The sequence below is a fragment of the Onthophagus taurus genome, chromosome 6 (genome assembly GCF_036711975.1).
Source record: "Onthophagus taurus isolate NC chromosome 6, IU_Otau_3.0, whole genome shotgun sequence".
In the NCBI taxonomy this organism is placed as follows: Eukaryota; Metazoa; Arthropoda; class Insecta; order Coleoptera; family Scarabaeidae; genus Onthophagus; species Onthophagus taurus.
In genome coordinates this window covers 20,425,893-20,441,466 of record NC_091971.1, presented here as the reverse complement: position 1 = coordinate 20,441,466, position 15,574 = coordinate 20,425,893, and the positions used below count along the sequence as shown (strand labels likewise).

Below are 15,574 nucleotides of genomic sequence, written 5' to 3'. Positions count from 1 at the left end.
CTCGGCTTTAGATAAACCCCTATTAAATCGAGCCACTCTCCAAGTAAAAAACTATCTGTATATATAAATAAATCATTAAAATGTTTTTTTTTTTGGAAAGCCTGACACATACTTCTGATACTAACTATTCCATTTGCGAAATGATGAACGATCATTACAGTTTTTCAACCTCAGACGAGACAAATCTCGTGGGGCGAATAGAAACAGATCATGGATTTTATAAAGATAGACCTAACACGTACGATCTCAAGTCTGAAATTTAGGAAGGCTCCAATTGAGCTGAAAGTCGTTGCAGTAAATATCAAAACCTGGTAAAGACCCTATCGGTGTGACATCGTATCGTCCTGTTAGCTCATTACCTCTCCTTGGTAGGATATTTGAAAGAATGCTGCTGATCAAACTTCAGCCGTATCTGAAGCAAGTATTATCTCCAATAGGCTTTCAATAGGATCTGGCACGATAGCTTACTTGTGAAGTTAAAAAGACAGCTGCCCCACCAATACTACTCCCTATTGCAGTTCTAGCTGGATGAGAGGTTCTTCTTTATTCAAGTCTTCAGCCTGTACGAGCTGAATCTTATACCTGCTGCACACCACAGATATGCCCAATCGCACTTACACAACCACTGCTTTCCTCGCAGATGATACCGCAATCTTGGGCACACCCATTGATCCTTTCCCCCAAATTACTCCAGAAGCACTTACACAAAATGGCAAAAGGGCAAATTAAGCAAAGGTTGGCGAATTAAAATATATTGCACAAAATCTGTGCAGGTTACCTTTACATGAAATAAAGGTACTTGCCCGTCTGTTAGTATGATATGACGTTCCTCTCCATATTAAAATAGAAGTAAAATATTTGGGAATCCGTCTAGATAATTATTCAAACTGGCGAAAAAGTATCTGGACTAAACAGCTCCAACTGCTAGGACTCATTTATAGAAGAATGTATTGGCATATGGGAAGAAATTCATACTTCACCAACGGTTTCAATATAAAGTCATTGAAGACTTGGACATACCTATAATTACGGACGTCACAAACCATATGGAACGTCTAAAAAAATCACCCTAATGTGCTGCCTCGAAACATAATAGACCGCCCTAGTAGTAGAATTAAAATATATCCGTTAATCCAATATTATTTTATTATATACGGTAATAAATAACTTAATAAAAATAAAAAAAATCTTGTGGTTACAAGGTTTATTCTTTAGTCAGAGGAAATTGAACGGAAGGTTTTAGCAAATTTATCGGTTTCGTTTCTACCACACGTAGTGTCCAAGGAAAAGTCGACCCAAGAGATCGCTGCTCAATTGGTTACGTGTCTATCGAAAATCCCATAGGAGTCCTTTACCTGCCAGGCGACTGATTGGGAAACGACACACCGTCCGAGCTACTTTTTCGTCCTAACAAAATCGTGGCAAATAATTTAATGTAACAGAAATCCCTTTTTAGCTCTTTCTGCAGCTAGCACATCTTGCACGTACTAGTACGTTCTCAAAAGAAACTTTGAAACTTGGATCGTACAAGTTTCGATGCACGGCCGCAGGCTCTTGGCGCCGCGTATAAGTACCAAGTTTCATCTTACCGTTCCGCAATGAGGAGGGAAGAGATACTTCTCAAATTTCCGATATGATAAATAAGCATTGGCTGGTGAAAGGTCTGCAAAAAAAGGGACGATCCATTCGTTTTTCCGAACGAAAACTTCGCCTAATGAGCGCCGCGAAAAGTTAAATTGACAGCTACGGTTCGCGCTGTTTAATTTAAAGTTAAAGTGAAGCTGAGAACTTTTGCTTTCTGCAAGACAACAGGAGTAAATCGATGTCTCGGCCGGTTATAAATCTTTCTGGAATGCGTAAAAAAGGTCGTTTCCGGAAAAAAGTTTTTCTAAAACATTGATTTCGAATTATCAACTTTGCAACTTTCGAACGACACCGGGACCGTTTTAATTAAAACCAAACAAAGTTATAAACGAACGCGTATATACAAACAGGCCAACACAAGTTGACAGACAGTGTTCGTCGCGACACGTTTCATGTGGATATGGAAAGGCTTCAAGGCCTTCCGTTCCCTACCGCCCCCATCTCTTCTTTCGTCAAAATTCAACGACCGGTCATTAGACTGACATCAATTCATCACCGTCAGACGTTAATATCATCGATCAAAATGAGAATAATAACGCATGCTTGAACGTTGTCCGCGCCGGTCGAGTTTTCGAAAATGGGGATGGGTTAAAGGGAAGGAAAGGGAACGGACGTTCGGAACGTCCATAATTGCTTTGTTAATTCGAAATGTCACCGTTTATGGCGGTCCACTCGAAAACCCGGGTCCCATTAGTGCGCAGAACTGCGAGTTATTTAAACAAGCCGCTTCTTTTTACCCGGTCCGTGTTAATTATTTCGCCACTCGCCCAGAGGCGACCGGAAGTGCACTCTTCGCCACGCCAGGACGACAAACGAGAGCATTCGACACTTGACGAATTGTGCTTCGTTAAAATTTTACTACTCGACGGTTCTCCACGAATTTTAGGGAAGTCCATTATTTTATTTTTTGTTCTATTTTGGATAACCCATAGAGTATATTTATGAAATGGATGAAAGTAATTCATCATATTTACTTGTTCATATTAGACAAATGGTAGATGGAACTACTTGAAAGAATATAGTAGTTCATTCCCAGATGAATTTCATTGTTATAACTCTAAGACAAGATCAAAAGGCATTCATTTTTGAAACAACAGTAAAACCAGTAAAAGAAATCCTGACGCGGAGTGACAGTCAGGTATCAGAACTCGGGAAATAGCTCGGGGAAATCTTTGCCTAATTTTCCAAGCGAGTGGACCGTGCAACAGTCGCTGGTAGGTCCCGTAAGGCTCTCAGGTATTGTGCCAGCGTTTGCATTTTTGCGACCACTTCAATACGGCAAGACAATACAAATAAAGAAAGAGACAACGACCAACAAGATGTAGAAAAAGGGACGAAAAGAAAACAGGAAGAAAAAGGAGAACGTTAAAAGGTCCTTCGCGAGCGCACGTTTTCCTTGCTTTCTTGCAAAGCTCCCAAAAAGCGAGTGTGTCAGACGACGTAACGTCGCCGGAAACCAATTGATTTACTTTTCTCTTTTCATTTCATTGGGAACGCAAAGCAGGTTGGAGGCGAAGAGGGGTCGACGCTCCTTCTGGGCTCTAAAAGGGATTTTTTTATGGGAGCATCAAAGTCTGAGGTAATGAAGAGCGATACCAGTCGTTATTGGCAGTTTCCTGCGGGTAGGATTCCCCTATCTACTTTACCGACGAAGAAATGGCGACGACAACCTCTTAAATACATCAAAGGAAACCAATGGAAAACTCAAGTCCATCCATTCAAATACGTAAAACCTTGAATAGTATTCAAGATTAATACACGTAGAAGTTTATTTTTCATTTAATAAACTACCTTTACCTCCATCTATCCACTTACAAGGTATCGAAAAGCAAACTTCGAAATATCTTAGATGGGGAACTAATTTCCTAAGGTAGAGTATCTACCGGACTGATCAATCATAGATTTGCAAAGCCCTGGGGGATAGCAGGAGAAGGTTGTTGAGCGGTGGGAATGGGGATCGGTAATGATGTCGCGAAGGAGACGAAGGACGAGGGGCGTGGAGAAGCATCACGTCACTTCCGGTTCCGGCGTCGTTTGCTTATCGCATGGCGAGAGTGGGCCGCTCGAAAGAAGTGGACGATAACGGAAGAGTTATTTTTAATGTCACGACCTGACATTTCGCGCGTAATTGATAACGAGCCTTTTAGAATTATCTCTCGGCGAAAGGAAAAGAACGAAAAAATAAAAGAGGAGAGGGGGGGAACGATGACGAAAACGAGATGAAGGGAGTGATGTAGGTTGTTTTAATTGAATCGAAAACCACGTTTTTTTGTTAGTTCCTTTTACTCGATCATCCTTCCTTTTGTAGAGGTTTCGACAGTCGAATTCAATTTGTGGTTTTCTAAAAAAGTTTTTCTTTTAACAAATAACTACATACTATAGAAACAGGGGCAAAAAAAAAGATGAAAGCGGATGTTTATTGAAAACAATAAGAAAAGATAAATTAGTGGTGCAAATTATCGCCTACGGATATTTGCTAGGGGGTTTAGTATACGCGTGTCGTATACTAATTGTATCCCCTTTCCCGTCTGGAGACACAAATCGGCTAATTAGAGGGAGCGAATTCGGCACACGAACCGCGCCTCCACCCTGTTTGGGGTGAATAATTTCAGGACGTCTCCCCATCTCGGTACGCAATTATCGATGTGATTACTATTGGCGATGAGTTTATTCAGCCAGTTTCCGTAAATAAGGAGCACATCGTTAGTATTCAGTAAGCAAAGACCCTGTGTCTGTCCTCCCTTCTATCAATAATAAATTGTCGAACACATCATTCGACTTCAAATAAACAATTTGAAAAATTATTTTGTTAAAAAAACTCTATTTCTAAAAATAAAAATATTCTCTATAAATTTTAAAATATCCTAGATGATTCTTATATGTGATACGATAAATTACCTTCCGTTCTGTGAAACATTCGTTCCTGACGACGTCGCCGCAACAAAGTGACACCGGCAATTTATTACTTGGTACCGTTGACGAAGTTGAAGTTTAAAATTTGCCCCCTCGAGTCTCGGTGTACACTCGACGGGGCTAATAAGCTCTTGAATTACCGAACCGGGTGCTCGATTTGGTTCGGCTATTATACACGGCGTTTAAGATGAAAAATCGTTCGATGTTTTGCGGTCGCGTTCGCGGACCATGTTCGCGGTGCTTTTCCTCTCTCTCCATTTGCAAGCCAATTTGTCGGTGTCATTACCATGTTTTGTTACGAGACCTGATTTATCGCGTATCTTTTTTCTACCCGGAATTATATTTCCGCGAAGGGCCAGTGCATAATAAGCTATTTGCGTGCGTACATTTTTTTGTTTAACGAGAAAACTGAAGAATATAAAGGGGATAATAACACAAAGTCCACCCTATTTTCTCGATTTTTTATCCTCTTTTTTCTTTTAGTGGGTGGTATCTAATTGCAATTCAGGTTTTAACCGTTAATGTGCTTGCATAAGAGTTTATGAACACGAGATGGTGTGCGCGTTTTAGACTCGCCATGGCGACGTTGAGTGTGTGAATATAGGGACGAGAGAAACAGGTCCTTTTCATTCCTTCCCCTCTCCAAAGGACAACCTGTTGCGTGTGCTTTCCACCCGCGTTTCCTGGCAGAATTTATTTCCTTCATTGTTATTTGTTTTTCTAAGCTGGCAAACAGATATAAAGGCCGAGATGATTAATGTACAAATGTTTGGTACTTTACACCTTTAAATCAAACTCACCATCTTTATTTCATTTCAACGAATAAAAAGAAATCCAATTAGAAAATTGAATATTTTGAACAAAGGGGTTCATTACATATAGGAAATGATACTTAAACTTATAATAGCGTTTGGTTACATTGAAGCTGTCCATATAGGGACGATGCTTACGCATCAATATTCATACACATATACACAACGTTGTAATCAAAACGCTTCACCTGCAAGTTAATTAAATTTCAACGCCTAAACCATATTCATCGTAGATAAACACGGTTAAATTAACTTGTGTATGGAGGCTTTCAATTAGAGAGGGGTTTGGGTTCTACTCTGCGATCCAATCTAATAACCGGGCCCTCAATGAGAAGTTTTCCGATATCGCGAAGGAAAAAGGGCGAAAAAAGACCCATTAATTGTGCCGAGTCATCAATCCGGTGGGGACGGATCCGGAGTAAATTTATCAGAAAGGAACCGACCGCGGTCATTTGAAAGTTCCATCGCATTTCCTCGAAGGTTGGTTGGGAAGGTCGGTCGGCGACGGCGACGTGTCGTTCCATTAGTGGATTAAAAAGTAACTCTCTTCTTTTCCTAGAGGAGAACCCCTCCTCGTTTTACTCGTATAAGATAGAAGAAGTGAGTGAGCGTTTCGATAAAATTTCTACCAAGAAAAATTTTCTTTAAGTTAAAAAGAAATAGTAGAGGAATAGAAGGATAAAAACAAAATCGTTATTAGTGTAGTTGTAACTCACTCCGATTAGGTAATAATTCTCGATAAACGAAATTTAACGCTCAATCACCACCACTATTGCCGAAATGTTCTCATTACCTAATACATTACCCTCGCACATTTATATAATTAAACGCTCTCGCATCAACGGGCTAATGCTTTCACAAAAGGCGCAACACGGCGCTTTGGTGCGCCAATAATGCGCTTTAGTAGTGACGACGAGCAACCCACTGCTGCCAATTAGTAATGGAATAACAACATCAAAGAAACTGTACTTGTATGTTGCTATTGAATCAAAGCTTGTACGAAGTGCCACTATGGTGTAATTTATACCTTCGTTATCAATCAAAAACTACTATTTTTAAATTTTTTTTCTAAAATAATTACAGTAAAATCCCGATATAATAGACTAATACGGGGAAAGGAGTGTTCGTTATAGCCAAAAGTCCGTTATGTGATAATAAATATCGATAACAATCTATCGCTGAATAACAACATAACTACAGCTAACAGTAGCACTTGAACTAGAAACATTCGGATTTAGCCGTGCATCTCTTAATACGACTAAACCCGATGTTTCTAGGTCTAGTGTTAGTTCTACTTTTAATTCAATAAAAATATACAACCATCTAGCGCTGAATAACAACTAAAACTTGAACTAACACTAGACCAAGAACTAGAAAGTTTGAAGTCGTTTCTGAAGACGCACGGCTAAACCCGAATGTATCTATGTTCTAGGTTTAGTGTTAGGTGTAGTTTTAATTCAAGCATACTTTCGTCATATTATTATTATTATTTATGTACTTAACCAACGCATGTACATAAAATGAAAAAGTACGTAAAACGAAAAATGTTTTAATAATTAAATTAGTGCAGGTATCCGTACATGTGGGTACTAACTTTAAAACTTTGACGGTAGAAATATAATCAAAAATAGGCACAATACAAATAAATCATAAGTACATATAATGTAACAGTCGAGGTTTTCTTAGTGGCGATGTGGATTCGATTTCAATAGGAATAGCGACGGTTGATGACGTAGATGGTATAGATTTTGCGTGAAAATACCTATCTAGAGTTCTTTGAGTTGCAGTTCTTTTCTATGTAGATTTCTTTATAACAAACCTAAGCATTCGATAGGTTTGCATTAACTTTTGAACTTCTTTTCAAAAAGAGCCATAGCTCTGTCAAGGAGCCCAAACGCTTGTAGAATTATTTTCGCTGTCAAACATTCAGATGGTTCAATATTATTATCTTTACCGTTGACTTCTTCTTGTGTTTCAAGGTTTAACAGGTTGGTCAGAGATCTATCATGCGAAGCAAGGAGTTTATTTACATCTTCTGATTCTACTTCCAGATCTAGCTCTGTTGCAATTTCTAAAATGTTGCCCATTATTATGGTTGTAGGGTCATAACTTTTTCAAGCTTTCTGTATTGTTGTTTCCTGCTTGGAAAGATATTATTCCAAGCGTCTCGTACTATTTTAATACAATCTAAAATGTGATCTATGAATCTAAAAAATTGCTACATTCACTAAAAGATCGTTTTAGATAATTTAATTTACTGGTGGCTAGTACACAGTGAATCATAGGTTGTAGTATAAAAGTGGTATTTGCTAGTCAAAATTCCACGCGAATGTCAGGGTGCAGTTTATTTAATGTTTGAGGGTGACCAGGAACGTTGTCTGTCTATAGCAAAATCTTAAACGAAATTTTATTCTTCTTGCAATACGTAACCTCAGGTACAAAACAGTTTTTAAACCAGTCTTGAAAAACAAATGCAGTTAAGGTGTAAAAATTAAACTAAATTGCATGTGTAAACATCAACTAGCATGCAAGTTGAAATCATGCATGCATGGAGCGGAAAAGTCTTCACGCTTCTGAAATCACTGGCGCCAGTGAAGACATAATAATACGTGCAGCAAAACAAAATTTGCGTGTGTAAACAATTCTTGCATATCGGCTCACCAGTTTTTAGTTAGATTTTGGTTTCGGTTGAGATCCTAATTTGTGTTTATTGTAGTTTATATAGTTTATTATAGCAAAAAAGAAACTGGTCGGCAGAACTGACAATCAAATTTCTTGAAGGCTATGAATCTTATGGGATGTACATAGTAGTGCTTGTCAGAACACAATCCAGAAGAGTATCAATTTTGCTTTGTCATTCGTAGATGATTTTTAGAGCTTGCAGAATCTTTTGTTGCGAGTTCTCGCAGAAGTTTTGCAGAAACACCCAAAGTAAATCGAAGACTAATCCATGGTTTAACCCAGACACGACCTTTTCATCGTTTCTTTTTCTACATTTCTTTTATCTGTTTTTCCACTAAAAGTTTAGCGACTATTTTGTATGCTTCGGAAAGTTTATTCGACATATTGGCGTGCACATAAAACTGCGCCACTAAATCCATGCATGTCTAAACTCACCTTTACCTATCCTATCTCTATCATAATTTTTCAGGGCTCTAGGGTTTTCGCTTTGGTAAATTAATATTGGTATCACTTTCATAGTGGCTGAGGCGTTGCTATCCAATAAAAGTGTTATTCTGTCTTTTGCTGCTTTGCAACCTGACATAGACTTTTCTTCTTTAGCAATAAATATTCTTGCAGGCATTTTCTTCCAAAACAAACCTGTATCATAAACGTTAAAAATCAGGAGTGTAGCCTTCCTCTTTTATAATTTTTTCTAGGTCTTCAACGAATTTAGCTGCACTTTTAGTTTTGCAGTTCCCCTTACACTTTGATGTTATGTAAATTTGACCTCTTCTTAAACTTTCCAAACCATCCATGACTAACAACGATTGTAATATCTTCCGTTGTTTCCCCATTCTTGGCTTTTAAATCATCAAATAAACTTAGAGCTTTATTTTGTATAATTATCTGACTTGGTGGAATATGCCGACTTATCTTATTTTCTATCCACATTAATAATAATCTTTCCATATTTGAAATAATTTCATCTCCTTTTCTTATAACCGTTACATTAATTGGTGTACCGCTCTTTATTCCATCAACAAATTTTTCCTTATTTTTCAAAATGTTTCAAATTTTAGTTTCTTCGGGTTGAGACATCTCTTCCACCAAAAGCTTAGTAATTTTCAGCTTCGTGTCTAAATTTTCTTGTTTGGCCATCTTAAGAGACGCACTGCTAAACCCGAGTTTCTAGTTCTAAGTCTAGTGTGAGTTCTACTTTTAATTAAATAAAAATATACATTACAACTAGAACTACCGTCCTTGATTTATAAATCGTATAAACAACGGGGAATACCCCGAGTTTGTTTTTATATATAAACATTTATAATTATAGATAATATTATTAATAGTATGACTTAAAAATATTTTTCGATTATATCCGAAGTCTGTTATATCGAGATTTTACTATATTTAAATTTTTTGTTACAGGGTCGGTGTAACCGAGAAAAGCCACCATGCAAATACTTTCACCCGCCACAACACCTAAAAGACCAACTCCTGATCAACGGAAGAAATCACCTCGCCTTGAAGAATGCCCTGATGCAACAGATGGGATTGACACCTGGTCAACCTTTAGTTCCTGGTCAAGTACCAGCAGTAGTAAGTTTTGTATTTCATTTCATTGTGGCACACTACTTTTTGCATGGATATGGAATTTTCATTTTCATATAATTTTTATGATGTCATTATTTATTGTTGCAGCGCCTGCACGATAACCACTTTTATTTATTTATTTTTGTTTTAATTTGTACTTGTTCTTAATTAATTTATATTTAAAATGTATTTTTTGGTGTTGGTTTGTACTAATTATGGGATTTCATTTTTGGAGGTGGATCCATCGTCTGATTGCCTACCCCTCACCCTACTTCCATATTTGTCCATGTCCGTTGACGAGCAGTATGCATTAATGGTAATTTTAACGGGCATTTTGTTTAATAAACAGAACGTCCAAAGCGACACCCGTATGCTTTACTGCTTCTTTCTTCATTTTAAATTAATAAGTTAAAATATTGTTCATTAAACGATTTTTAAAAACTGCTTAGCTTTTTGGAATTACTGCATGATAGTAATAAATGCTAAAAATAATGTTGGAAATGATTTTTATTTTTGTAAAATTAATTTGGGAATATTTTCTAGGCTGCAAATCCATACTTGACCGGAATGCCGCAAGTGGGGAGCACATACAGTCCGTATTTCGCTCCAGGCCACATTATGCCCACGATTATGGCTCCTGATCCTACGGGGGTGACATCACCGTTGGGGGTTGTACCACAAACGGTTGTAGCCCAACAAAAAATGCCCCGCTCTGATAGATTAGAGGTACATTTTTTTCTATTTATTCTATATAAACGATGATTCTTTAATTTTTACTATTTATTATTAAAAAACTATTTATTATTAAATTTAAGATATAAAATTAAGTAAACAAGGGGATTAATTATCAAAATAATAACAAATACATCGTATTACAACACTAATAATAACACAATTTTTTCTAAAATATCGTTTTTTTATAATTTATTTTTATTTATTTTTTTATTTTATTAGGTTTCTTTGTAACATGAGTGTTCTCTATATAGCGCTTCGAATGGAGGTAATAACCAAAAAGATAAACACCGCTAACACTAAAGACACTAACTGCTCTTAACAGATTTATTTCTTTTATTTTTTTTTTACTTTATTTACTTCAAATTATATACACTTTTAAATGTAATAAAAGGAACTAAACACAGAAGTTATTAACGAGAATTCCGAAAATTGGAGATTATTTTTTTATCTTCTTAACCAAACCTGTACATATATTGATATATGTTTAAAAACCTTCCCCGCTATTTTGCTATGTATGTACATATGTATTTTTTACACTTACTACCGTTTTTTGCCTTTTTACCATCGCTACTAATACAACTTCTTTGACCCTTTTTGTTTAACCAAACATTTTCTTGAAAATAACAGCAGCACCGACTTTTAATTAATTAATGTTAATTAATAACACCATTTTTATATAATACACAATTCGACATTTTTCCCCTTTTTAATTTTAGAAGTAGTTGTAGTGGCAGCAGTTTTTTACGTAAGTAGTCGGTCTCATGTTACGCCTCAAATGTTCCATTAAAGTTACGTTAATTATATTATTCGAGATAAGGAAAAAAATTTGTTTTAAAACTGTAACATTATTGGAGTACTTGTTGCGTTAGTAATAGAACAAGTATTAGTCGAATGAGTATCCGAATATCAAAGTTATTTTATTTTGTTATTTTTTTTATATTTTCAAAATTAGAAGAGGTTAAAATATATTCATTTTTTGTCAATGATCAAGAGATATCGGGTTTTGTCTCTCTTTGATGTATTATGTTGTATATTTTAATGAAAGAGATATTCTACGACTAAGAAATGACCTTATAATAAATTTTTGAAATAAACGGAAGAAATTTTTATGGAAAGATCTGAGACGGTGTGTGACTCCTCTGCTGTAGGTGTGCCGCGAGTTCCAGCGGGGGGCGTGCAAGCGGGCAGAGTCAGAATGCCGCTTTGCGCATCCCGCCGATACGGTGACTGCCAACGAGGACGGCACCGTCACTGTCTGCATGGACGCAGTGAAGGGCCGCTGCAACCGCGACCCCTGCCGCTATTTCCACCCCCCTCTGCACCTGCAAGCCCAAATCAAGGCCGCACAGTCGCGGGCCACAGCCGCGGTATGCTCTACCTACGCTACATCGAACCCCCTGTCTTTCTTTCGCCGCAGCACGCCGCTATTTATCAAAAATTTTAATTTTTTTTTACCTTTTTTTTGTTACCCAACCCAAAAAACCCTGCCAAGATGACCCTAAAATCGCTTTAGTTAAAAAGATAAACAAGTAATACAAAAAAGATCCTTTTCACTAAAGCCATTTTAATTATCACCTTTTTTTTAAGTTTTATTTTTTGCATCGCTAATAGCCAATAGAGTTTTGTGTGTATATTTTTTCCAAAACTAATATTTTTATTTTATTTTTTTCCAAAATATTTCCATAAACCAATACAAATTGGTTAATAGTTTTTCACTACCCGATTTCCTTAAACCCTTTATGATTTTGCTTTTGGTTTTATTTGTGTTCCTTTTTTTTTTGTTGTTTTTTGTCGTCGTTGTTAGTGTCCGTAGCGATTCTCGTTTTGATTAGCCAGGCGATTCATGCTCAATTCCCTATGCAATGAAATGTATACCACGCCTCTTTATTATTATTATTGCTATCGTTATTATTATTATTATTTAACTCTCTTGTCTCTATCTTGGTATCTGTCTGCATATTTAGCACAGCGCTCCAAAAGCGTTCCCAATTGGCTCCTTTCGCCTGCGACTCTAAACTTATTAAAATCTCATCGTGTCAGACCAGACCCCCCAAAATCTCGAGGGCGGCGGCGGCTCTTTGGGGGTAATCTAGAGCGTTCCACCTACTTTGATGTACCTCCACTTAATTACCGACCGCGTCTCGCGTTTCATTCATCGTTTAAATTATAAACGGTAGCGATAATTTTGCATTATATCGCGCGTGTGACGGTTTTGATCTTTTTTGATTGAGATATTTTAATTGCAAAAGCGTTAAAAATTAAATTTCGAAAAAAAAATAACGTTTTCCGGTTGGTAGGTACTCTCAACTATCGATGGATAAACGAAAATCCCATCTCGTAGGGAGCATAATTTAAACGGTACGTGACTAGGAGTCGAACGCGTGGATTACGATAGCTATTGGAGTTTTCAGTTCGTCCTACCGTTCCGGACGGTATTCGAAATTACAGTGAAAATTTGGAAAAATAGTATAGAGGAAGTGTAGATGAAATGGGGAACGTTCCTTGCAATCTCTTGTGGATACCGAGAAATACTTAGATTTCATTTTTTTCATTTTATTTATGAAGTGTTTGAATGTAGTCTGACAAACGAAAATCTTATATTATAGAATAACTTTTTAAAACAATCATTAATTTTTCAAATATAAAGACGTCTCGCCAGTAATAATGTTATTATGCAGACAGAGATTTTGTAATTTATGTACATTAAACATGATCCTACTAACTAGTATCACGCAGTTTATGTAAATTATATGCAAGAAGATTGATGGAAAATAACGTAAATTGCAAAGTTGTATCGTTAATACTTTCGAAAAAGATTGATATAATAAAACTAGATACAATTTGTTCATGTTCAAATATTATCATTGTGTCTTAATGGACAATGTGTTCAATTAAATGTGTCTAAATGTCTAAAATGTTTCTATAACGTAATATTGTTATTTCTATTTTTTTTTCTTAAAATTTTATTAAGGGTGAAGAGTTTTTGTATGTATGTACATCGCAAACTGAACAATCTTGGGGGCAGAATCTAGATGTTTTGAAGATAATGTTCAAATGAGCGAATTGAGACTTTCTTTGCTACACTGGGTGTTTGCTCATAAACAGAGTTACAATAAATCCTCTGATGTTAAATCCTGGTAAATAGGTTTAATAGCTTTTTGAACTTCTGCAGAAAGTGGTGATCTTCTGTGCTTAATCCTAGAATATTAACCATAAAATATAACGCAAACTGAACAATCTTGGGGGCAGAATCTAGATGTCTTCGAGAAAACGTCCAAATGAGCAAATTGAGAATTTCTTTGCTACTCTGGGTGTTTGCTCATAAACAGCGTTGCAATAAATAGATTTAATAGCTTTTTGAACTTCTGCTGAAAGTAGTGGTCTTTTGTGCTTAACCCTAGAATACTAGCCATAAAATATAAAACATTATTATTAACCATGCGTAAATGGTTATAAAAAAATAACTGCCCATTGCTCTGGTATCTTGGATGCTATGAGCTTGAGTCTTTCCAGACCAAGATTTTTCTCAATAGCTTGCTATAAATAAGTTGGTATCGTTAGTCTGTATCATGAGAGAGCTGCTGATGGTGTCCCTCCACATGTAGTCAAATACAGACAATGGCTTCTTGCTCAGTTTGTAGCAACTGTGTATAAAGATCACATAAGAATTTATGCAAACTATGTCTTTCAGCTACAATTCATATGGTGACACATTTGATCGAATGTATATCGACAGCCCCTTTGGTTTTATTATAGTTTCTAACTATAGCAGGCAAATTTCTCTCTGTATCAACTTTTTATTCCTTTATAACTAACGACACTATTTAAAAAACCTTCTGGAAATGTGAGGAGCGTTGCACTTCAAGAATCTTATGTAGTACATTAATTCTAACTTTCGAAGGTCCTGTTTTCTGTGTACATACATAAATATTGACTAACTATTGAATTCTGTGATGTGATGAACGAAAAAATAATAAAAAAAAAATGAGAGTTTAAAATAAGTAACTTGATAATGTAATCTTTAGAAATAGTTGAAAACTCTTTGAAAGTTTATTTCCCAATACAATTTGAAATAAGGCCGTCGGTAACGAAATCTTTTTGACAGAATTTATCCAGAAGTACCTAAAATTCCATAAAAGTCTCCAACTCTTCCGTTTCACCTAAAGCAATTTAAGACTCATTTTTCTATGGCAGAAAAACAACTTTCACTAGTTTTACAATAGTAATGATGTGCATAGAAATCTTTTTGGAGGAAATTTGAAATGTTCATAAACTTTGTGAAGGTTATCAAAACGCTTTTTTGATTGTATATTTTGACATGGCTTAAATGAAAACGAAAAATACAACCAACGTAATATTTTGGAAAAAATAGATTGAAAACCAAAAACTATTTTATCGAACACTGAAAACAACACAGAGGAAAGTTACGAATTTAATCAAGACCATTAATGGAGAAGAAGAAGTCAAAAAAGTTATCAACAAATCCAAAAAAAGCACTTGGTATTAAATACATAAGCAACAAGCTTATGTATTTGGTATGGAAAAATTCAAAAAGAATTAACTAAACTCTTCAACAAAATTAATAATAAAGAAATAATACCGTCAGAATGGCACACTGTTATCATCATTCCTATATTCAAAAAGAAAGACCCAACAAACTTTACAGGAATAACATTACTAAGCGCCGTCTTAAAATAACTTACTGAAATCCTGGCAGAAAAAATCGCAGTAATATAAGCAGTAGTTCCTTCCTAGTGATTGTATTACTACTATTTTTTTCAACATTTTTCAATCAACAAGGTTTCCGACAAAATATATCGACGATAGACGCGATATTTATACTGCACATCTCCGGTACGTCTTTTGGATGTAGTAAAATACTTAAGAAAAACTTAAGGAATACTTAAAAACTACAAACTGAACCAGTACGTGTGATGACGGTTATTAAACAAGGAGATTACTTAAATCCGATACCTTGAATGAGGTGAATGTTAGGTATGGAATAGGGAACAACCGCATTAAAATACTGTGTTATATCGACCACAAAATTTTATTATCAGAAAGTTAAAACGATTTACAGCGGCTTTTATACAGGTTTACTACCACCTCTTAAGGTTACAATATCTTGATATCAACTGACTACATAAGAAATCAAAAAAAACATATCTGTCCGAATATCTGGATATCTAAAAAATATGGAGAAATCAGTTTAA

General features: G+C 35.9%; 1 protein-coding gene across 16 annotated transcripts in view; it reads left to right on the top strand.

The window, feature by feature from the left end:
* LOC111426499 (splicing regulator muscleblind) overlaps positions 1–15,574 on the top strand; it is a 154,692-nt gene that overhangs the window by 91,104 nt on the left and 48,014 nt on the right. For 11 of the 16 annotated variants that reach the window (XR_011640811.1, XR_011640809.1, XR_011640808.1 and 8 more), the window contains 4 exons: positions 9,462–9,632; positions 9,862–9,942; positions 10,170–10,352; positions 11,510–11,728. Coding sequence is in view for 1 of the 16 variants with exons in the window: in XM_071197135.1 (XP_071053236.1) it covers positions 9,462–9,632; positions 9,862–9,942; positions 10,170–10,352; positions 11,510–11,728 (654 nt within the window). In the remaining 15 variants the exon portion in view is untranslated. The remainder of the gene's footprint in view (positions 1–9,461; positions 9,633–9,861; positions 9,943–10,169; positions 10,353–11,509; positions 11,729–15,574) is intronic. The other 5 variants (XR_011640813.1, XR_011640812.1, XR_011640810.1 and 2 more) reach the window with 3 other exon arrangements.